The sequence below is a fragment of the Erithacus rubecula genome (assembly GCF_903797595.1).
Source record: "Erithacus rubecula genome assembly, contig: SUPER_Z_unloc_4, whole genome shotgun sequence".
Lineage (NCBI taxonomy): Eukaryota > Metazoa > Chordata > Aves > Passeriformes > Muscicapidae > Erithacus > Erithacus rubecula.
In genome coordinates, this window is record NW_027635670.1 from 2,514,739 (window position 1) to 2,538,971 (window position 24,233).

General features: G+C 36.2%; 1 protein-coding gene across 1 annotated transcript in view; it reads left to right on the forward strand.

Annotated features, from left to right (window-relative positions):
- Positions 1 to 24,233, forward strand: part of COMMD10 (COMM domain containing 10) — a 101,563-nt gene that overhangs the window by 9,967 nt on the left and 67,363 nt on the right. Inside the window, exon 5 of the mRNA XM_079331533.1 lies at positions 12,692 to 12,802. Within this exon, the coding sequence (XP_079187659.1) occupies positions 12,692 to 12,802 (111 nt within the window). The remainder of the gene's footprint in view (positions 1 to 12,691; positions 12,803 to 24,233) is intronic.

A 24,233-nucleotide genomic window follows, 5' to 3' on the forward strand; every position in this document is an offset into this window, starting at 1 on the left:
TACCTTCATTAGAATGATAAGTCAAACTGTGTTTGTTAGAGCAGCAAAACAAGTATTTCCTAGAATACTGATTAGGTGAAGTTTTCTGTGGCATATTCAACACAATTTTTAATTGTTTGGGAAAAACTATTCTTTTTTGAACATAGGTTTTTGAAATTCTTTGTGCAGACTGCTTGGTAAATAGGGATGTTATTGACTTGAGATTAATAAAAACTGTAGCATTAAAACAAAGCTGTGCTGTTTAATACTATTTCTTAATATTTTCATTTTTTTTTTTTGCTGAATTGTTGGCAGTCTTCAGCTGTGCAGAGTTATTAATTATATATATTCTGCTGTTGCAGACTTGATTGTTGTTAATTGATTCTTTGGTCCTTACTCATATGGCAGTGCCTTTATTATATTATTTCTTCTGATGATAATACAATCCTAATCAATTAAAATGATGGCATTTTATATTTTTTTCCTTTGAATGTATTCTTAATCTGACCTTTTAGAATGATAGGCCAGTGATAAAAGTTTGATATTAATCCGATCCAGTTTTTAGTCTTTTCTTACTAATGTATAAATTTAGAAATGAGGGCACACTGATCAGATTAAATGTGTTTTTTCCTCCCTGCAGAGAAGAGCTATATTTTTTATAGGATTCACTCTGATTTCTCATGGCAGTTTTACATCAGTTTTGTTGCTTTTCTCCACTTCTCCTCCCCCTAATATTATGTTCTCTCTATGTCTTTTGGTATTCTGCGCAAATCTCTGTTTTAAAGGCAGATCAAGCTACGTGCTTCATAGCTTTCTAGTTTTGGAAAACTATTCAGGGTATCCTTAAAATATATATAATGCAAAAGAAAAAAGTCCTATGTTGCCAAGCAAGAGAAGTTTTTTATAGCTTTCAGACAGCATTGCTTAATATAATGATGCGTGGGAATGCAACTAGTGAAGTTATGTACCTAAAATTCTTGACAGAGCTGTCAGTTCTGTATCTTGAGTGTCTATTTGAAGCCATATGGGAAAAACTCTGAAAGTGATTTTCTCAGAAAATGGCCTTCTTGCTAATGGGTATATATGCAATGTTAATATGCTAAATTCCCTCTGCTAAATGCTGGCACATCTACAGAAATACTCTGAAACACATGCATCCTGTGGTTATGCAAAAAAAAAAAAAAGAAGCAAATTGGTGTGCTCTGTGTGGATGTGGCGGCAGAATTTTTTTTCTGATATCAGAAGAATGCAAAATAAGGAGGAATACAGCTCAAGCTTTAAGAAAGAATTTTACAGTTTCTTGTTAGTATCTGATCAACTAATTGTTCTTGCAGTGACAAGCTGAGGTCACAAAACCAGTGCAAAAACCTACGGGCATTATCACAGTGGATTGTGAACCAGCTTGCATTATGTGATGCCAATGCACTCACAAAGAGATTGCAAATGATGAAATATAAAGTAGAAACACAGTTTTATACCTAATGAGATTATTTTAATCACCCGCTACAGCACAGAGTCTTATTCTTTCACTCACTCAGTTTTGTTAGTGGAATTCTAATTATTTACAGTTTTTAGGTACTACTTCTTAAAGGATTTGATTTTTAGTGAGTTTCTTTCTATCATTGCCCTCTTCTGTCTTCTACCAAGAAAGTGTAAGTTATGAAGGTTGGAAGAAGGTATATTTGGAGAATGTTTAGAAAGATCTGTAAGTTTTGTTCTGTTCCTACATGCAAAATAGCATTTTAAAAAGTTATACAAATGACTACTGTCTTTGTCCTGTGTAACTTCCTGTGTAATACAAACCGTAATTTTTCCTCAGTATGTAGAAAAGCTTTTGGAACAGGGGTCTGGTTGTGATTTCACAGCATAAAATGACAGGTAACTTCTGGGGTAGGTTTTTTTTTTTTTTTTATGATTACTAGAAATGTTTCTTTTATATCTAATTAAAAACTGTCCAGCTTAATCTTTCCTCCATTTGATCTTGTTAGATTTTCTGCTAGATAAAAACACCAGAGTCATGACTTAATAAAAGTGGTCATCGACTGCTGTGCATTTTTATTGCAACTCTGTGCCCACAAATTTGCTATAGATGGAGCACAACAGAACATTTACCTTTTACACAAAGTGAACCCCTAAATGCTATGGTCTTTGAGGCTGGAATGCTGTTTCTAATATTTGTCATAGAGTCTCCTTCTGTTCGCTTTCAAGTTAGGTGCTTATCAGTAAAAATCAGTTAAAGATGAAAACTAGCACTAACTTGAGTTAGAGGAGTCTTTTGAAGTAGTTGCAGCTTAGCACTAGACTTACTCTACCAATTTCATGTCATGATACTTCTTTTGTATCCTTCCTTTTGAAGCATACTGGTTGTTTTTGTAGTGTGTCTTTTTCCTGGTTTCCAAGGTTAAAGAGGTGAAGGAGTTTGATTTTAATATTTGAACAAAGAAGTCTGAAAATACCATTTTTCTTGCTATACATGCGAAGTAAAGTTTGCTGAAGAGAAAAATGGCTTTATCCTTGATGACAAAGATGGGAAATCAGAAGAAATTAACCTCCAGCTAGTTTTAGATGAAGAATCTAGTTAAATATTCACAATAAGGTGGATTTAGGTGCATAATTTGTACATATTTTACTTTTAGAGTTAAATCCTAGTCTCTTCTATTTTTAATATGTTTTTAATACCTTCTCTGATAGGTAAGTGGGGTACTGGCTCTTTGTTTTGCTCCTGTTGCTTTTTCAAACATTAATTGTAAACTGAAAATAACAGTTTACAGAGTTGAAAAACTTACTGCTCTTCATTTAAATTTTTTTGCTGCCTTCTTAAGTTACTGATATTATTTGGGAGAGTTATGCCAAGAGGTCCAAGAGTTGCACAGCGAACGTGATGTGTTTGTTCACATTAGTGAAGATTCTTCACATTCTGTCTCACTTCATTGGTTTAATCAATTGACAGAATTTTTGACCTAACCTATTTTCAATCTCGTGGTCATAACAGTGCCTTCTTTTGAGGCTAAGATACTTTCCTCCCCCCCCTCCCTCACTGGGGATTGTGCTCCATTTGATCACTATTTTATATGATTTTGTAAATTCACTGTCTCTCTGCCTAGCCTAATCCAAATCCTTCCTTGCCTTTATACTACAGCTACCTTTGTTTCTAGTTATTCTTGTCTACTGGTGAAAAATATAGTTCTTCTTTCCTTTTTTGTTTGCTTGTTTGCTGATGGTCTTACATTATCTATGAGATTAAGGCAGAAACTGGTTTGACATTGCATTATTATTATGTCTAGGTAGAAAGGATTCATCCACTGATTTTTACTTTTTTTTGCCTTCATGATTGAGAAACATTGCAAAAATATTATTGAAGTTTCAAAGTCCACTCTTAAGAAGAATTTCGTGTGAGTCACTGTACTTAACTATGTCACTTCTGCTAAATTTGGCTGTGCATATGTGTTATGACTGACTGTAACTACAGACTTGTAGTTCATAAAAATCTTCAACCTATTGTACTGAATTTGTTACATGGGTGAGTGGTTGTACCTACAGTTTTGTTGATAGTTACATACTCTTTTTTTATGGGGACTGCTCCATATCTTGTGTTTAATTTGAAGATTTACACAATACTGTCAGCTGAAGATGCTAGTCACTCATTTTGTAATTCATTTAAACAGGTGAAATACGAATGTTACAAATTTTAAACCTGCCATTAAAGAGTACTTATCACTGAAACTGCAAAGTGCCTCAGTAACCCATTTATGAAATGGGGGTACTGAATTGCATTGAAGTTGATTATGTTTGTCCACTAGAGGGACAGATGTTGTACTACTGTATAATTTATTTTCTATTTTCTATTAAAAAATAGAAATGTTTTTCCGTTGCTATTAAAAATGTGGTAAAGGACTGCAGTCAGAAATTTCATGCAATCATATGAAAATGCAGCTGTTTCACTGCAGGATTGCTCCTCTATGGAGCGAGACCTGCAGAAAAGGAGCTGCAGCACCCAGAACTTCCTTCAGAGATATCCATGCCACCTGAGTTCAGCTGAGGTCAGTAGCAGCAATGGAGAATAGAAATCAGTGTGTTTGTGCAGTCATCTCCCATGCTAACAATGCTTAAGTTTCCTATCAGAAGAAGACTGTTGTTTGATCTGGGGCTTATCTTACAGGAAACACTCTCTTCCTGATTACAGATTATTTCTGTAATGAAGACCTTGCCTGTGGTGATTGGCAAATTTTTCCTGTCAATCATTGCCTTCTTTTAAAAATGTGCCCCTTTTTTCTGTTTTAATGTTTGTTATATTGAGTGCACTTTTGGCTGCATCCTGCTGCTGTCTCCTCTGCAGTAATACTCTTTTCTTGAGATGGAGAGAGTTTGTGGAGGAGTTCATAGTCAGGAATGTTTTGTCACTGTTAAATGGTTCCTAAATTATTTTCTTCACCCCAGCAGGCAAAATTGATGTTTTCACGTCGAATTTTGATTTTTGATTCTGGAGTGATGAATTTGCTGGTGAAAAGTGGAATTGGTTGTAAATTTTAGAGAGAATAATTAATGGTTTCCTCTAGTCTTATGCTGGTATGATCACTCAGGTATGAAGTTAGAGTAACGCATTGTAGACCAATAGTTTTTTAATATATAATACACATTTAGCCCTCTCTTGTCATACAAAACTGATAGTTAATATATTGAAACTATCCATACACGTTGCAATACTTTCTTTAAATGAAAATTTTTCATTTATTTAACTGTAACTTAGTATATTTTGTCTAATTATTAATTAATTTTGTCTAATTAATTATTGAAAGATGAGGGGAAGAGATCCCCAAACTTTAAAGAGGAGTATTTAGATTTTGTTTTCTGTGATGAATTGAGGAATATTTTGTCCTCAATGCAAGAATTAAGTATGGCAGTTACTCTTACAAGAATTAAGCTAATTTTCCTCTAGGTTATTTGCTTAGAACAACTAAAAAAATATATGTGAAAGAACTGTACTAGAAAATTTCTTACGTTGTGATTATTTATTTTCTTGAAATATCTTGTTGAGTGGAAATTTTTAGATGTTGTCAGTGTGATGAATACTACTGTAATAAAATGAGGAAAAGATTTTCTAAAGGTGTCTTTCATATCCCATTATCTCTTCACTGTTCATAACAGTTTCAGTTAGGATAGTATGGATGGCTTAAAGTACATAAACAGCTCTTTTAATTATTCCACAAAATATTTAGTTTTTGAAGTTGGAGTATTCCTCTCAAATTAGAGGGAAAAATAACTGAAATGAGTGAGTTAATATCTGAGATAAAATGACAAAATTCTGATTTCATTTGTTAAGATAAGGTGTAATTTCTCTCCTGTAATTGTTTTATTTGGGACATTAGAGTTACCTTGCAAAAGTAGATGTGGGCAGAGACATTGAATTGTTCATTTTCCCCATTACTGCAATTCTCATTATTTCCCAGTAATTTTCCCATTACTGTACATTATGTAGTGCACTTTGGCTTTGTTTTGAAGGTATTGTTTTTGCTCATACTGGGGCTATTCAAGGATAATTCCTTTTTTCTTCAGCTGTGAGAAATCTGCTTCCTCAAGAGTGGGCTGAAGGTTGGGTTTTCATCCCCCTTTTATGCACTCTTCCATAGTGTTAATTACTCATTCTTAACAGTAAAATAGTAGATGTTTAGACTTTGCAATCTTAATATGTCAATATTTACTTTTAACTATGAATTAAGGCAGCCTATTAGGTAGGGAGCACTCCAGCCTTGATGTAGTGAAACTGAATTTACCTCCAAGAGTAGCTGCTGTGTATGAACTGATGCATGCTCTTACAGATACACCACATTTAATAGAAATAGGTGTGGAGACTGTAACTTTGAAAAATAGTGCTGATGCACTTGTGCATTATTATGTTGTTTTTAATAGAAGAGCTTCAAGCATGTCAATTTCTTTCTCAGGCCATGAAAAGCATAATTTGATGTTCAGTAACACCAAAGTTATCACAAACACCAGATCGTTTTGACTATCTGTACACCAGTGGAGCATGACATTAATTTCTGCATTACTGCAACTGACCTACTTTATCTGCAATGGTTTTTTAGGCTTTGGCCTAATGGAAGATTGTTTTCTGTGGTACCTGTAAAAAAATGAGCCAGTAAGAAGTTATTGGCATTCTGTTTCCTTTATGCAGTTTTTAAAAACCTCAGAAAAAATGAAGTCAATATCACTACTTCAGCATGTCCTTAAATTAATTGGACTGCCTGAGAATGGAAGTTGCTGTAGATGCACTTAAACCATCCTGAAGTCAGTCTTTGAGTATGGACGTAAAGTCAAGAGACTTGGATGTTATTTCCTAGCTATGCAAGTCTGCAGAAACATCCTGTGCCATAGGAAGCTGCTGGCAACCAAGAGCAGGAGTGTCCATGTTAATCAAATTTTTCAGCAGCCACCAGTGCCAGGAGGGGCTGGCCCCACAACGGAGCCTACAAGAGAGCTGGAGAACATTTTACAAGGGCATGTAGTGATAGAATGAAGGGAAATGTATAAAAACTGAGAAAGACTAGATTTAGTTTAGATGTTAGGAAGAAATTCTTTACTGTGAGGGTGGTAAGGTGCAGCAGCATGTGGCCCAGAGGAGCTATGGATGCCCCATCCCTGGAAGTGTTCAAGGCCAGGCTGGATGTGGCTCTGCATAACCTGGTCTAGTGGGATGTATCCATGTGTGTGGAGGAGAGGGGAGTTGGAACTAGATGACTGTTAAGATTCCTTCCAGCACAAATCATTCTATGATTAGAAGCACTTGGTTTTCTGCCAAGATTTGAATTTGCAGAAGGAATGGTAGGATTTATTTTCATTTGTGCTCATGTTACTGGCTTTTAATTCTGACTGTGGGCTACAAACTGTATTTGCTTTAAAATTCTCCTCAATAATATTAGAAGGCATTAGCAGTTCCTCAGCAATTTTGTGGCTGGGGAGTTTTGTTGCTTTACATAAATTCAAGAAGACAAACTAAACCATAGCCCATCAACAGTGGAAGAGATACGAAATTGAAATAATACTGTTGAAAAACTGTGTTACACAGCTGATTTTCAAAGATTACAATTATATGGTAATATTATCCTTTTTATTTATCAATTACTTCTAAGCTATACTGAAAACATTTGTTGTTGTACTAGTAGTAGATTTCTACAAATTGGGTATTTTGGTTTGTTTGCCTATGTTATATGTTCCTTTCCCGTCCAGGGCTTTCATAACCTTTTTTCCTTTGTAAGCATAAAACTACAGGACACTTGCTACCAGTTTAGAATTGCTTCTGTGTTCTCTGCCTGCCAGGCTTGTTAACCAGCTCAGCCAAGAATTGTGTTTTTCGCCCTTTTTAGATTTTAAGATGAAACACTGGTTTTGAGTATTTTTCTTGCTCTTTGCTAATCAGCATTTATCGCTCTGCCTGTAGAAATGCTCATGGTCATTTACTTGACAGTGAGACTAATACTGGATATGAGAGGATCTTCATACTCTTTCCTGTAGCCAGGTTATCTGTAGTTGATTGTTAAGTAGCATTTAACTTGTAATGCTGATTAATTGTCCACATATTTTGGATCAAATACATTTTCTGAATACAACATTTTGTTCTATTTAGTGAAAGCTGGGTGTTTTGAAAGCATCAGATCTTACCAAGAAAATGGCAAGCAAGAACCTGAACAAAATAATTAGGTCTTCATAACAGGTTAAATTTGATCTGTAAAGTAATTGGGTGTTTCGTAGCTGTCTAAATGCCTGGTTGTTATAAAAACGTCATTGCTGTTGATTTTATATGTCTGAGCAGTATTTCTGTAGTGTAGTTCTTGCAGATTCATTCCTGTGTTGAGCAACTCATTGTTGCTCTGACTTTCTGTGAGTCTATGCTTAAAGCACTTTCTAAGGGACAAACAGGTGCCAGTTCATGGATGAGAAACAGTGGTTTGCATGGTATTTTGGCAACCTGCTGGCTACAGGCTGTGCTAACAAGTAAGATGTGAGAAGTGAGTTCTGAGAGCCATACAGTTCTGTAGTTTCTGTTATGATTTTCTGTCATTGTTATTACCCTTCTAGAATCAGGTAATTTACGTGAAAATTGCAGTTTTCTACTTTAAAATTAAAACAAACTTCTGACAGACAGGAGGTGTGATCTCAATTTATCAGCCAAGACCAAGAAATATCCTCTTTGTCTCCTCTGGTACTGAGTATTTAAGCGCCTTTTTTCTGTCATCCTTTGAAAGTACTGGACCCTGCTCCAGAAGTCTGGCTGAAGTTGGAGGTATTAGGTAAGAAATTTTAGGTGAATACATATTTTCTGAAATTCCATTCCAATTTATTGTCCCTGTTCCACAATACTTCCCCTCTTTATTTCTTCAAGTTAGGTCCTTGCGAACCATTTTTTAGTGTTAGTTTCTTGTTCACTTGGGCTCTGTCCTTGCTCTTTCAGGTTGGAGCCCTGCAATGTGCCTATTATTGGCATTTGTTCTGCTTTCCTTCTCTGGGTTGTAGTCCTTCATTTTGAGTCTGACAGACTGATTCTTGTATAGTTAAGATGAATAACCTGAATTTCTTTGCCAGAGAACATTTATTTTATTTCTTGTTGAAAAATGTAAAAGAAATATATCTGTATAGTTGAGAGAAGTATTTTTTTATGACTAATATAAACTTGTCCTATTTGACAGGCTTCCTGAATTTCTTCTCAATTTAGGTTTAATTTATAATAATGTTTATGAGCAGCAAAAAGTGGAAGTGAGGAACTGTGTTGGAGATATGCCAGAAAGAGACAAGAGAGTGTGTAAAACCACAATGGACTATAAGAGAAATGGTGGATGTTGAAAAGTGTGTGTTGATTTTGACTGTGTGACCTTTGATTTAGCTGGTGATTGTGCTTGAGTTTTATATCAGCTGTAAAGGCTGCCTTGACATTTAATGCTCTGGGCTTTTTCAAAGGAGTGACTTTCACCTAGATGTTTTCTTATAGTTATGTTAGATTGATGATGATTTTCTCTTACTGTGTAAAATACTACACTCTACTATTTAGCATGGAAAATAGTCTGTTTCCCTGTTTTCAACAGGGCTTGAGTTGGAAAATCCAATGTTTTACACTGGAAGAAAATAATTGTGGCCATCACAGACAGACCAGAGGTGGTAGTTTTATGCACCCATAAGGGTACTGCTCATCTTCACTTGGAGGGTCAGGTCTTCATATAGTTACTGGGGAACTAGCTGCTTTCTGGTGTGAATTTGCCCTGGCTGGATCAGCTGTGGGTGGCCACTGAGAAGCACTGTGGGTGAGAGAGAGCACAGCTGGTTCATCAGGCAGTGACACCTTACCTCTTCCACAGCTGGTACTGAGAGAGTGCTGGAAGGAGGAGCTGCTCAAGTTCTTCCATGTCTTTTAGTCCTGAGTGCTGTGGTAATCTCTTCAGGAGCCTGAATGAAACAAAATGGATGCAGGAATTAAGGGTTTACAGGGGTTGTTGAAAACTTCCTCATATCTTTGTTGCCCTGACTTATTTGCCAGAGGGTTCATGGAACAGATCTGAAGCATTTTCAGATGTTCATACCATTGGTTTTGTTTAGTACCTATGTTTATTTCCCTTCCTTTTCTCCAGTTTGCAATTGTTTGCTTTTTGTTGTATTTTTTTTTCTAAACATAACCTTGAAGTTAAATAAGTACTAGAGATATCAGTGTGAATTTAGAGCAATAAATTGTATATTTTTAACAGTGTTTAGTGTTGCAGTGACAAGATAGCTTTCACATTTCTAACCTGCTGATAAGAAATTGTGAAAAGAAGCTAAAGGTCTACAGTAGCTAAATACATGGCTTTGTTTTCATGCTAGGCATGGAGAAATACTTCTCTTCTGCCCCAGTAAGTGCTTTTCAGTTAGTATATCACAGTTTCTGGCACTGTTCTTTCATCATTCTTTTTTCTGTAGCAAGTTTTATACCAGAAGTAAAAATAATTTTATACTCCTTTCATATTTGAAAAAATTGCCTTAAAGTATGTACCCCTTTGTGACTAACAAATTCTTTCTCTGGACACAAATGCTATGCAAAAACGTGTCACTATTCTCAAAAGGTTAATTGACAGTGCAGGATGCTGAATATCCTCTAAGTAAACAAACACAACCACTGCCAGATTCATGCTGCATTTTTCTTTCGAGAAAATGGACCATTTTGATGCCTTGAGCAGCATGCTATTTATTAATTAAAACTTATACAACTGTGTTTAAAACTGAAACCAGACATGAATTGCACAGGAAAACAGAGTAATTTTTAAGGTAAGACCATATAAAACAAGAGTTACAGCTGCTCTTCAGCTATAAACTCAGGCCAGTGTGCTGCCACATGTATTGTATTTGTTCTGAGCCCTCTACAGTATTCTGGGATAGATGTGTATTAAAAGTAAAATAAAAAAACAAATTTGAACTTCTTTATTTTTGGTGGTATGTTCTTCATGCTACACAGAAGACAGTATTTAACAGCTTCAGAAAACCTTAAAAGTCAGGCTTCCTTGGATATTGTTTTTGTCTCCAGTGGCATTGTTTTATGATCCTGGGTAAGCTGCTATCCTGTCTAAAGCTTGGTTTCCATACTACAGTAATAAACTGTTTAAGTAGCTGATAGAAAATCCTTTCTAAACGGAGGAGCAGAGGGCTTGAACCACAGTGACTGCAGTATGAGGAGCTATCACATTCCAGAGCTCAATGTCTCTGTGTTTATCCTTAGTGGTTAGATGTTTTATCAACAGCTGGCACTGTTCCTTCTAGTGCTTCCACCACTGTAACCCATAGTGGATCTGAGCCCTTTTCTAGACCATTATCAATTTCTTAAGTGAACTATACTTTTTTTCTTGATAAAAAACATAAAGTTTTTCTGTTTTGTTGTTTGGTTTTTGTTTTTGTTTTTTTTTTTTTTAAGGTACTATCTTTATGTTCTTGTGGGAATCAGAGTTAATTTCTTAATTTCATTGAAGTTTGTGGAGAGAAAAATGTTTTCTAGTTGTATCATTCTGGTATCATTTCCTGGAAAATACTGGCTAGCACAGGGACTTAGCAGAGTTATCCATTGGTGTGATTGACTTGAGCATGTAGACAGAATCCACTCTAGATTGTTCTGTGCTTTTTAGTGGGTTAGGCTATGCACTATTATTTTCACTAATCAAGATGTAATCAAGTTAGAGAAAATAAAAGCAGAATTATGATTAAAAATTCATCTTCTTTTATAAGTTATGTAACTTTTCTTTAAAGCATATTCCAGTTCATAGGCTGTGGGCCTACTGTTATGCTCAAAATGAGGTGGACGAGACTTCAGACATCTTCACTGTGTCCTTGTGTGGGGGCTGCCTGCTTTCATGGATTTGATTAAATGTAAACTTCCTTATTTTTATAATTTATAACTTACTTATTTTACAAATTTAAGTTTGAATGGTTGATTGCAGAGTAGCTGGCAGACTGCAGGCTGACTTGCTGAAGTTCTTCCTGCTGTCCTGTTCCTGTAGCTGTACACAAAGACAATCTAAGATGGTGTCTTTTCCTAAACGTGGCCTTGACTAAACTCCTAACCATCTTGTACTGGCCTGGGTGGTTCAGATACATGATACATAGTTTCCTTCTGGTATGCTGAGTTATCTGGTGGCCAGTGTTTGTTCCATAGTTCTGCGATTGATCCAGTGTACAGGTAAGTGCAGTATGTATGTAGGTGTAAATCACAAGAAATTTAGAAGTTCTGTCTTTGAACTATCCTTTCCTATCTTTCATCTAGAGATCACTGTCACTGTAGGAAGCAGGACATGTATTGCTATTCACAGTACAAGGAGGCCTTTGGTGTGGCTTTATTCTGTTAATGAATTTAGCTGAATTTGGTTCTTAGATTGGTAAGAGAATAACCAAGATGTGGCACACTTTCACTTTCACCAAGTCAGCCACAATATTTACTAGAGGGGAGACACTAGATTAAAAAGAATTGGTATGTAAATTATCTTGTCAGACAGTAAGACTTTGTATTTCCACTTCTTTTTATTCACTAGGGCCAGGAAGATAATTTTGTGGAAGCCTTGCAGTTCTGTTGTTGTGTACTTCATTTGTACATGAGCTGTACCTTAATAATGTTTGAATGTAACTTCAGATTAATGATAAAAAAAAGAATTTGAAAATGCATTTTTCTGTAATTTTCTATTAGAAATTCTGTTGCTCACATGCTTACCTGGGTTTCATCCTTTCAGCATTAATGATTAAAAGAGCAGGATTATTTTTGTGGTTAAGATCTGCATGTGGTACAACACACATAAGTAGATCTATGGGTTAAGAAATCACCAATTTTTAGGAGATTTACTATTTATTGGATTTTTTTCTTCTTTTTCCTAAAAGTAAAATAAATATGACATTAAATTGAATCTTCAACTTTGCTGATAAACTTTCACAAGTAGAGGAAGCTTCCGTATTCTGGATCCATTCTTTTGTGCTATAGATTGGGTCCATCAGATCTAAGACATACGAAGTTGCTTTATTTGAGTGGTCATAGGCAAGTTGAATGGTAACTTTGACAAGAAAAAAGCAAATCTGTCATGGATAATTTGAGAGAAATGCATTATATAGAGGTGCTTAACATTTGTAGAGTGTGACACTGAACACAGATCACTGGCAGTTTTGAAAATTGACTTTGGTGCTTTTATAGTATCTGATTGTTATCTAAACTTGTGTTTTATAGCTGGAAACAATTGGATGGCAACTTAATCTTCAAATGGCAGAGTCCATGCAAGCAAAGCTGAAGTCTCCTCAAGCTGTGCTAGAGCTGGGAGTGAGCAATGAAGATTCAAAGGTAAGAAATTTTGGTCAGCAGAGTTGGAATGAGTTGTAGTGATGGCCTTATAGTAAAGTTCTGTTAAGGACATCCATTGCAACTTTTAATTGTTGTTATTTTTGTCATTATTTTCATTTTATATTTCATAAAGATTATAGTAAACACTTGAAATTGTGAAATACTGATACAATAGCATAAATATTCAGTAGACTGAGAGTTGTGTTACCAGCTCTTTGGGCTGTAACAGGAGAAATGGGGAATATGGTTATTTTAGGTCTCTAAAATGTTTTTGTAGAGAGTTTATTTTTATCACATAGCATATGATTGTAGTTCTTATGCTTTTAATACATAGTAGGTTGCAGCCTTCTACCATGTGTGTAGTTATGTAAGATATTGCTCATCACTAGCAACTTTTCTGTGCTAATGAATGATGACACTGTGTGAGGCCACAGAAACCCAGTATTTGGAGGTTTTAAGGTAGAGTCTTAAGTTCAAGGAATTTAGTGACTTGTTGGCATATCAGAACTGAAACTCACTAAAGAAGATAATTTCTTATTCATAAAATCTGTGTCTTTTATTAGCCAGCATGTTTCAAATTATACATGTGATTTGCTTTTAACCTTATCTTGCTGATGGAAATTGGAGTCTTTAGATCTGTGGTGTCTGTCAGAATGTTTACCTATGAAAAATTCAGTGTAAGGAGTTTGAGGGGAGAAATCAGAACTCAGTGCTGCTTTAGCATTGCATTTAATTCACAGTAATTGTACTAAGGTGAGTGGAATTTCTGATTTATGGTGAAATAATAGAGACTACAGAGCTTATGTTTTTGCTTCTCACTGTGACTTGCAGCAGTTGTATATTTTTCAGCATTTCATTCCTGCAGATATGGGAACTGGACAAAATTTTATGCCCAAGCTAAACTGGCAAGCATTGGATACAGATTCAGTTCTTATGGCAAACCTATTTAAAAAATATAGAGGGAAAAATGTCACTTTCATGTAAGAAAGAGAGTTCTTCTATTCCTTGTACAAACAGAATTCAGATAGTGGACTTTTTCTGCTGTTTCCTCTCTTACTTATTTTTTGTGTATTTGTTTAGATACCAAGATCAGGATTACTTTGTGATAATAATTACAGGCCTAGAACAGACTTGTGATGTGCATTTAGATAAAACAGTGCAACAAGAAAACTAATGCTCTCACAGTACAGATATTAAATTCTAAAAATCTGGATTGGTGTAAAGATCACTACTAGAACTGCATCCTAGCACATAAGATTGCTAATATTTGCTTCATGTGGATGATTCTTCTGGTGCATCTTGCATCTCTGTGATTTCTTCGTGCATTTTTGTTCAGAAATGTGGCATGAATTTAAAATATGTATTCTTAATGATTGTATTATTTATTCATTTTTTTCATAGATCATGGCTATAATTGCTTGATTTTTTTTCGGGGAAGACACAAAGTGCTGTTACAGAGGAGCTTTTATGGTCTGGCTCATTAGGGGGCAGTAGTGCTGTTTGTCACTCTGGTTCTTTGCTTATTTTTGAGATAATACTCAGAATCAATTCTGAAGTCAGTCATTGTGGGAAGTGTTTAAGTGCTTTCATTTCTAATCTGTATATGACAATAGAAGTTTCACTTGTGGATATAAAAAAATAAAGCCTATTATTATGAAAACCATACTGAGGAAGGTAAATGAAATGGGATATTATTTTCACATTTGCTAACTAAAATTAATTGTACTAATACATTGTGTTTACTACAAATCACACTACTTAAATAAAATTTAAATACTTCTTATTCACAATATGACATTTAAAATTAGTATTTAAATTATCTCTTCAGAAGGGGAAAACATAAAACCTGTGGCAATATGGATGTTACTTATGTGTTGAGAAATAAAAAGAAATCTCTTATATGCTGTATAAATATTTATCGAATACATTTTGTCAGCTTCAGGTGAAATGCAGAGTGCCAGAGGAATAAATCCATCAAAATGCAAAAGTAAGGTGTTCTTTAGTTCTTTCAGGTGGTTCAAGCTGCTAGTGACATTTGCATTTCCCAGGAAATACACTGCTTGTGACTAGCAAGAATTTGTGATCAGATCCCATCATTATTGTTAGACTGTTTTTTACTGGGTTCTGTTACAGATTTGCTGTTTGCTTTACTGATGTGGATTATGCTTGTGTTAGCCCCAGTGTGAACAGGGAGGTGGATCAGGTGGGCTGCCAGACACGGCCTTCCAGCCAAAGTTATCCTGTGATTTAGGCTGCTTTGGTTGCTGCTGGCGTTCTGTATGAAAAAGAGAAAAAAGGAGCTTTCAATTAAAAATCCAATTAACAGTGTTTTATGATAATGATTAACTTTTTCAAATGTTTAATTCTATCTCAGAATCTGAGTGGAGTGAAATTTCTGTGAACTAGATGCACACAACAAATCTAGCTTCCCTTAGCTTTCCTTATGACATTTTGATGAGTTTAGGTGACATTTGAGAACTGATGTGTAACATATCAACTCTGTATGAGGGTTCTTTTAAATAGCAGTTTGGTTTCAGATTTTTGGGCTGTTGATTGCAACATGACAATCTGGAGATTCTGTACAGAGTATAAATTTTTTTATGGCTATAGGTTTAATTGGCCAGTAGAAGGAGCACAAATTAACAATCCTGACAATCTATATTGCTAATTTAGATTTTTGTTTTGCAAACAAAGACTGATCCCTGAAAGTGCAATGTTTATTAAGTATTTCTTTCCTCCAGTAACCTGTTTGATAACTGTACACATAGATACACACTGTCACATTCCTTTCCACTGTTAATAGCAGTAATTCCTTAGGCTATCTAATCCAGACATTTTAAAAGAGCTGTGATAATTTTCTGTGACCATAGGAGGAGCCATATAATAAATAAATAAATAAATAATGTCAAAATGTGTAGAGATTGAAGGACTTCAGAAATGCCACACAATTGGTGCTGAATAGTTTCACAGAGGAATGTGAGAAGTAGGAGTGTGTTCTTATAGACTTGTAGCTATTACTCATCATTAAGGAGATCCAGTAAGGCACATTACTATATAAGGTATTTGTTGCTGTGTATTTTCACACATGATCTGTAGTTACCATTTATGCTTGAAAATCGTTAGGATAAATAAATTATTCTTGCCCAGTGTTGTCTCTCTGATTTTCTTCTGTAAATCCACTCCAAGATTTTATTAGATTCAGTTATCTAATTGCAATTTGTCCAGTGGAAGGCTTTGCTCTTTTCTTAGTTCTTCTTCTCCTTATTTAATCTGTGAATTTGTTCTTAACCATAAAGATCTTCTTGGGGGAGCTTTATTTTTCAGTATAAATACAATGTAGAAATTGCCTGTGAAAAAATCGATATTTTGCCTCTTTTTTTTCCTTCTTTGTAGATGTATTTGAAGAATTTTTACAGGATTTTTTTTTCTGCTAATGCAAGACAAAAAAACCTGATAATTGTGCTGGTTTGTTGAACCTGCTAGTGTAATACTTTTGGCAAAAACCAGATAATATTAGAATTCTATTATCCTGATTTACTTTTATTTCCTTTCAAATAATTTCCCCTAACATTAAGGTGCTTTAACAGGGGAATGTAACACATGAGAGACTCCGACAAATTAAGAGAGATGGGCAATCGCTAACCAAATGAATTTTAATCAGGACAAATGCCAGATTCAGCACCTGGGACGGGGCAACCCTGGATATATGGACAGACTGGGAATGAGATGCTGGATAGCAGTGCTGTGAAAAGTGATGTGGGAGTTGATGGCAAATTGAGCATGAGCCAGCAGTGCCCTGGCAGCCAGGATGTCCAGCTGTGTCCTGGGGCATCACCAGCCAGGCAAGGGAGGAGATTGTCCCACTCTGCTCTGCTCTGCTCTGGGGGGGCTTCACCTCGAGTGCTGGGGGCAGTTTTGAGAGCCGTGATATAAAATGGATACTAAGTTATTGGAGAGTGTCCACAGGAGAGCCATAAAGGTGGTGAAGGGTCTAGAGATGAAGTGGCATGAACTGCAGCTGAGGTCACTGGGTCTGCTCAGCCTGAAGAGACTGAGGAGACACCTCATAGCAGTCCAGAGTTTCTTTGTGAGGGGAAGAAGAGGGACAGACACTGATCTCTTCTCTGAGGTCATCAGTGACAGAACCTGGGGAAACATCATGGAGCTGTGTCAAAGGAGGTTTTGGTTGGATATTAGTAAAAAGTTGTTCACCCAGGAGGTGGTTGGGCACTGGAACAGGCTCCCAAGGGAAGTGGTCACAGCACCTAGCCTGACAGAGTTCGAGAAGCATTTGGACAATGTTCTCAGGCACATAGATTGACTCTTGGGGCTCTGAAGGGCCAGGAGTTGGGGTTGGATTTTGATGATCCTTGTGGGTCACTTCCAGCTCAGGATATTTTATGATTCCCTGAAAATCGGACTGTGATCTGGTTGCATTTGAAACTGAGCTGACACTACATATTCATCATTCTGCAGAGTAAGTAGGAATCTAGAAATCTGGAATTTTACTTGTTAAAATAACAGCATATGTGTTGGTTTTTTTTTTTTTTTTTCTCCTGGTTTTTACAGACTTACTATATATTTGTGGACAGTGAACAAAATTTATACCTTTTTGCATTGTTTATTTCAATAAGTACACCATTTTGCTTTCTGAGTTTGCCATTGTGATTATTTTCCCCATATTTTGCAACAAATCCCATAGCAAAGTAATTGAGAAATAAGTCTTCTATCAGAGCTACATCAGTTACTTGATTTACCTTATAGATTCACTGCAGGCTGTATGGCATGCAGGCAGGACCTGCACATTGACCAATGTTTAAAAAAATATGGTGATACTTCCCCTTCCACCTCAATTTAGCCCTTTGTTTTTCTCTGAAAAGAATTTGTGTTTGTGGAGTGGCACAACAGTCAGAGTTGGTGGATGCTAGTAGTATGATCCCACTTCTGAGATGTAGGAGGTGGCAGAATTGAGCATGTACTCCTTCCTTTTGTCATTTCAGTCCTTGCCTTTGGGGATAATGCATTTATGTGGCTAAAATTTTTTTTTTAATGGAGGAATAATTTTTATCTGTAGGGCCTTCCAAAAAGAGGACACTTGAAAGTAATAATGCTGAAAAAACTATGATGAGGTCCAAAGATGAAACAATTGTAAAGTGCTTCTCACATTCATCAGCTCCCTCTCAACCACTTTCTTTTGTGATGAGGACATCACCCTTCTCAGAGCACAAACAACCTTGTTATGTACACCCTGGAACTGAGCTTAGTTTTCTCATCAAGCTTACTTGTAAGTCTCTAACAATTGCAAATTAAAAAAAAAAAAAAAAAAGAAAAAAAAAGAAAAAGTAGGACAGACTTTGGATAAATGCAAAAATGTTTAAGGATTAGATTCAAAGAAAAAGGTTTCCTCATTCCTATTTGGAGGAGTTAATTGGAGATCTGGATAGCCTCAGACAGCACAGTCTGGTTCAAGGTTTTTCTGTGCTTCTGAATAAGCAATGTTGCTGCTTTTGGCAAGGTGTACATCACGAAATGAGTTTTGTTCTGAGAATTAAACCCTAATAAATAGTGCTGCTGTTAAGAAAGAACAACATTCCCTAAGAGGATGTTTCAGAATATGAGAAAGGTTCTTATATTTGTAGGAGTGGTAATAAGAATGACAGTATAATTTTGAGTTTGTGGAACAAGTCAGAAAAGTGAGCCTGAAATTTATAAATTGATTCCAGCAGTAACATCACTATGGAAAGATGACAGAAATTTAATTGCTTTTCCATGAGTGACAAAAATTCTGCACTTACAATGAAGAGCAAATCTTACATTAGACTGTTTGGTTTTGATCTATCGTAGTTATTACCTCTGATTAAGTCCATTTAATCAGAGAAAAAAATGCGTCTGCGGTCCAGAATTTTTAAAATGCTGAGAGGACTTTTTTGTTTTCTTACCAGTAATGGATGCCTGTGTAACTTGTGTTATGTAAGCTGGAAGTAGTTTGACATTTTTCTTAGTAACCATTTACCAGGTGGTGTGGCTCCATCACCTTTGGCAATTGTATTGCAGTGTGTATTTAATTATCTGACTTAATTTGTGCTTTTGCATATTTAATTCCAGGTTATAATAAGAATCTCTTTACAGTATGCTTACATTTCTTTCATCTGGCTATATTCACAATTTATGAATTCAGACTATATCACATAAATTTACAAACCCTATAACTGGTTACAGCCTCTACACATGCTCTGTTCATGGCAGAACATTCTTAGGACTTTCTCTCTGTGCCTTGGAACTAAAGAAGGTCGTGCCAGTTGACCATTTATAGTTGGTTTTAGCCTTGGGCAACCTCAGCCTACAGTTAGAAATTAAACTCTTGTTTTATGCAGACGTAAATTTGTCTGTAATATGTAGTTTTAATGTGTAACTGTACTATTAATAAACAGCAGAAAAATAGTTCACATACCTAGGTTTCAATTTGGTGACCCATTTCATGGCCAGGCAGAGTTAAACTTTAGGGCATTTGAGAATTCAAAAACCAGAAAGATCTGTTGATATTTTCTTATTTAATGCAGTTGTCCATGACATCTTTTTTCTTAGAAAACTTATTTCCTGTTTGCCCAAACTGGTTTTGTATGCTTGGTACTTCAGTCTTTTCAGATGAAGAAAACATATCCCTGAGATTCACGGCAAATCTTCAGGCATTTGTATTCTTTCTTGCCTGTTATTCTCAGAAATTATGCAGTACTTTAACAGATGAACTGTTGCTTTTATTTGTGTGTAGCAATGGAAGATAACCCTATTTGTTCAGTACCTTTGCTATGCTTTTGCAGAACTTCTGGACATTATTTTCCCCTCTGCTATTACTGAGGCAATAAGCTCTGTGGTACCTTCACAAATATGTTAAAAACCATCATCTTTCCCATGTCTGTTTCTTACTAACTCTGTCGGAGAAAAATGAGGTAGCCTAAGAAATGGTTGAGGTTAGGGAGAGATGAATGTGAAAGTTGGACTTGCTCTAACAGCAAACTCAGGTTACCAATATTGTTCTTCTGCCTTTTCCTCTGTCACGCTGATGTTGACTGCTGCCTTTGAGGATTGAAGGCAGTGGCAGAAATGGATAAGGTATAACAAAAAGAAGGGTGACAGAACTGGTGAAGGGTCTGCAGTCTGATAAGGAGTGAGCTAGAGATGTTCAGCCTGGAGAAAGGAAGCTAAGGGGAGACCTAATGGCTCCCTACAATTGCGTGAAGGAAGGTCATAGCCAGGTGGGTTCTCCCAGGCAGCAAGTGATAGGACAAGAAGACATGGTCTCTGTTTGCACAGGGACGTTTTAGACTGTTTGCACAGTCTAAACCAGGGGAGGTTTAGACTGGATATTAGGAAAAGTACCTTGAAGAGTACCCTTAAGTACCTACTTAAAGAGTACTCAGGCATTGCATATGAAACTGGTTAATTCAGGTTAAGGAATTACAGATTCTATTACTATATAAAATAAATAAATTAAAATTGCTGTGCAGCTCAAAGGAGAAAAACTGATCTGTGTCACAGCATTTTCATCTTGCCAAGGTCAGGCCCCACAGCTCCCTTTGGGACCACTTTGGGGCTGTGCATCCCGTACATAGTCATGTTTGCTCCTCTACACAATCTGTCACATGTCTTGTGGAAAGATACCTGCTTATCTTTTCCTCCTGATAATATCAATACTCAAATCAGAAGAGGCTGTGAAAACAGTTGAATTGGTGACACAGAGTGGCTGCCAAACCAATTCAATACCATGCAGATCAAACCTTGCTTTTTGTGTCATATACCTTTCAAAACAATTATGGTGAGAAGGACCATTTCCAACTGCTCTGTTGGTTCATACCTTGCCAGCAGTTCTGTATTGCTTAGGCTGTTACAAACTAATTAGGTGTTTTATGTGACAGGCATCTCTCCAGGTCCGCTCAGAGCAGTATAGAAGGGAGCCCACACTTCTTCATTTGTATTCCCACACTTCTTCGTTTGCATTCAGTTTACATTTCTGTTCACCATTGTAATTCTCTCCTGTGCTTTACTTTTTCTTTGTGACTTCTTTAAATTCATTGTTTTGTGAGTTTTGGTACAAAATGATACTGTCAAGGGAAAGTAATCTTGTGGTAATGAATTTCAAACCAAGTATCTCAGGGGTTAATAGCATGGTTTTGAATTTAAAAGCGATTTGATTGCCCACTTTGTGGAATTGCTGGACTTGCTTTCCTGTTACTTTTGCTAATTTTTTTGTCAGTTTTGCAACTGATGTAATTACCAAATCTGGCATTCTGGAGAAATAGTTTTGTCTATTCTTGAAGGAGTAGAAAGTTAGCATCTCCTGCGTTGCTAACATCTGTCCTGCTTGAGGCAATAAAAGCACAGTATGTGCTCTCAGACAGTATCAACACTGAGCATTTGACATAGAATAGGTGCCTAACAATGTTGTGACACCCTTTTCAGTCCCTCTTCAGGTGGAAATAGTAGGTTATCATCTCAATCATATGCAGAGGAGGCAATTTTAACTTATTTCCTGTTGTTTACCAATGATGGGAGTCTGGTATCTGAAACTGTGTGGCATCTAGGTTTGTGCCACTTGGCTTTGTATGAATGCTTAACAAACTTTAAAAGCTGCTATGGCAAGTGACTTTTTTCACTGGTTAAAATACATGAAATATGACCTCTTTTGCAGGAAAACCACAACCCACAACATGGCCTACAGCCTCTGAGAAAGTATTGTTCAGTATGATTGTATAAAATCACTACTAATGAAATAAAACATATTTCTAGAAATGCATACTCAGTGGCAAGACAGTAATAGAAAAAGATTTCAAGGGAGAGAGAAAAAAACATATTTTCCATATTGAGACAGATCCAGTTATTAGGAATACATTTTGAAGCCTTGAAGTAATGAAATGATAATACAAAAGGCAAAAGAGAACCAAAGTTGCTGTCTCTCTATCTCTCTTTTTTAGTAATGCCTGATTTTCCACTCTTTATAATACTTCCGGTGCATAGAGACAGGCAGCAGACTTTTAAAAAGGTTAAAAATACTAGATCATTTCTCTGTCCTCTTTTGCAATGTCAACAGAAACAAGAATTTGGGAGATGTCTGTGCTTGGAGATAGGTCATGTTATGAGACTGGGAATTTGACAGCTAAACTAGTTGCCAATAGCTAGATTACTATAGATCTCTACTGCTACTACTACTCTACTCCTGGTGTACAGTACTTTGGTACTTCAGCAGTAAAGGGTTGACTTGTCTGCTTCTTGAATTGGAGAAATGTATTAAAGAATAATAGAATCATTAAGGCAGGAAAAGACCTTCATAATCATTAAAATCAACCATGACAGCATTGCTAACCCTTCTCCCCCGTGCCACATCCATGTGCTGTTCCACATGCTGTTTGAACACCTAGGGCATGGTGGTTCCACCGTTTCTGCAGGCAGCTCATTCCAATGTCTGGTCATGCCAGTGAAGACATTTTTCCTGATATTTTTACAAGAGTCACAGGCTTAAGCTTTCTGGAAGGTGGACACTGTACCTTAGGGGGCTGCCAATCAGTAATTTAGATGTGCCAGCCTACCTAGTAGTTCTGGAAGGTTGCAGCCTGGAAGTGAGTATAGGATTCCTTAACTGCACAGAATAGTTGAATTCATGTCATCTTTACTCCTCTGTTCTGAATCCTAAATAAAGAAATTTCAAAATCTAACCATTCACATGTGAAAACAAATATGTCTTTTGTTCAGGAGCAACTGAATTTCAGGCAAGCACTGTCTGAAAATACCTGAACTTACTGCTAGGAACTTACTGCTTTTATTAGAAGATCTTAAGAATAGTCAGGAGGTGAAGGGTTTATTTGAAGATGCAGTTAGAGGCAGAAAGAAAGCCTTCAGTAGATTCAGGAAAGTCGGTTTGACTACAGAGAAACAATTATTGAGTGATTTTTTTTCCTTGTTGTCATTTCTAGATCACTTTACCTCTTCACATTCCCATTCCTTCTTACTTTTTGTTATCTCATCTTCATAGGAACAGATGCATTGTTCCCTATTGAAGAAATGCAACAGATTCCAAAACATTTTTTGAATTTCTCATATATCAGAGTTGCCATTCAAGTGAGACAGAATTCCTCAGTTTGATGCTATGTCTGATAAATTCAATACAAGCTCTTGACTGCTGCCACATATAACTAGTAATTTTGTAAATGCTTGTTTCTATTTCTTTTATTGTTGAACAATGGTTGATTAAGTAATATATCATTATAGTTCTTTATTAGATAGGTTTTCTTTGTTATTGAGGCCTTAGAGCCCACCTTATGCTGTAGGGTATCTTTTACTCTGAAAGGATGTGAAACGCAGTGTTATATAAATGCAAGATGTTCAGGCAGTTTTACACAGTTTCAGAGTTCCTGCGTGGCAGTATATTCCTGTCTGTACTTTTGAATGCTAAAATTTACTATGTTCTTGAGTGGGCATTTTAGTTTCCTCTTTCTAAATTTGTATCCTGTTTAGTGAAAAGTCTTTCTTGTGAGGACCAAAATTGGTTGGTAATAATACTGATGAAATGAAGAACAGCCAGGCTTTAGTATTGCAATAGATTTCTTTTATTTCTTCCAAGTGTGCAGATGTATTTGAGACACCATACAGGACAAGAAGCTAAACCTTTTCAGGAGAGCTACTCTGCTGTAGCAGCGAGGAGCTGCTCTGTTGGAGTTCTTTAATTTTCTGAGGGTACTATAGCCAGGCAGATTCAGGTAAGCTGGCGCAGTAATGTTTGAAAATGGTGTAACACAGAGCAGAAGTGCATGAAGCAGATGTGGGGAGGTGGAGGCAGTAAGGGCTGTGAAGAACACAGAAATGCAAGGAAATAGTGTTCATTGTGATCTACCTGAAGTTGAGTTGAGCCTGAAGAAGTTTTTTGGAGTAAAACTAAAGATTATTATCATGCAGGAAAATTATACACTCTGAGAAGGGCTATGCAGCATGATGCAGTGCTTTGTTCTCAAGCACTGAACAGTCATTCTGAAAAGCTCTTGAAAATTCAAGCCAATCATAATTTGATTAAATTTTTTTAGCAGAATTACTTTAAAATTCACATTACCATTTCAAACTGCAATTGTATGCTTCTGTTGCCTTCAGAGAGTGACAAAACACTTGAAACCATTCTTGACTTTGACATTGAGGCCTGTGATGCTTGTCTAGGATGATGCATAAGTAAGTTGTGTTTCCTACTTTCATAAGAGAAGAACCTGACACATTTTTATCTGAAGGACTGCATTCCAAGGGTTAACCACAGACCAACAGCAGATCTTTTGAGGAAATGTGGGAATAGTAAGGCAGAAGAAGGATATGGGAACAAAAAACTCCAAGAAACCCCCAAAATCACCCAAAAAAGGCATCTAATATGTCTGTACCTTATGGATAGACAGATGAAACA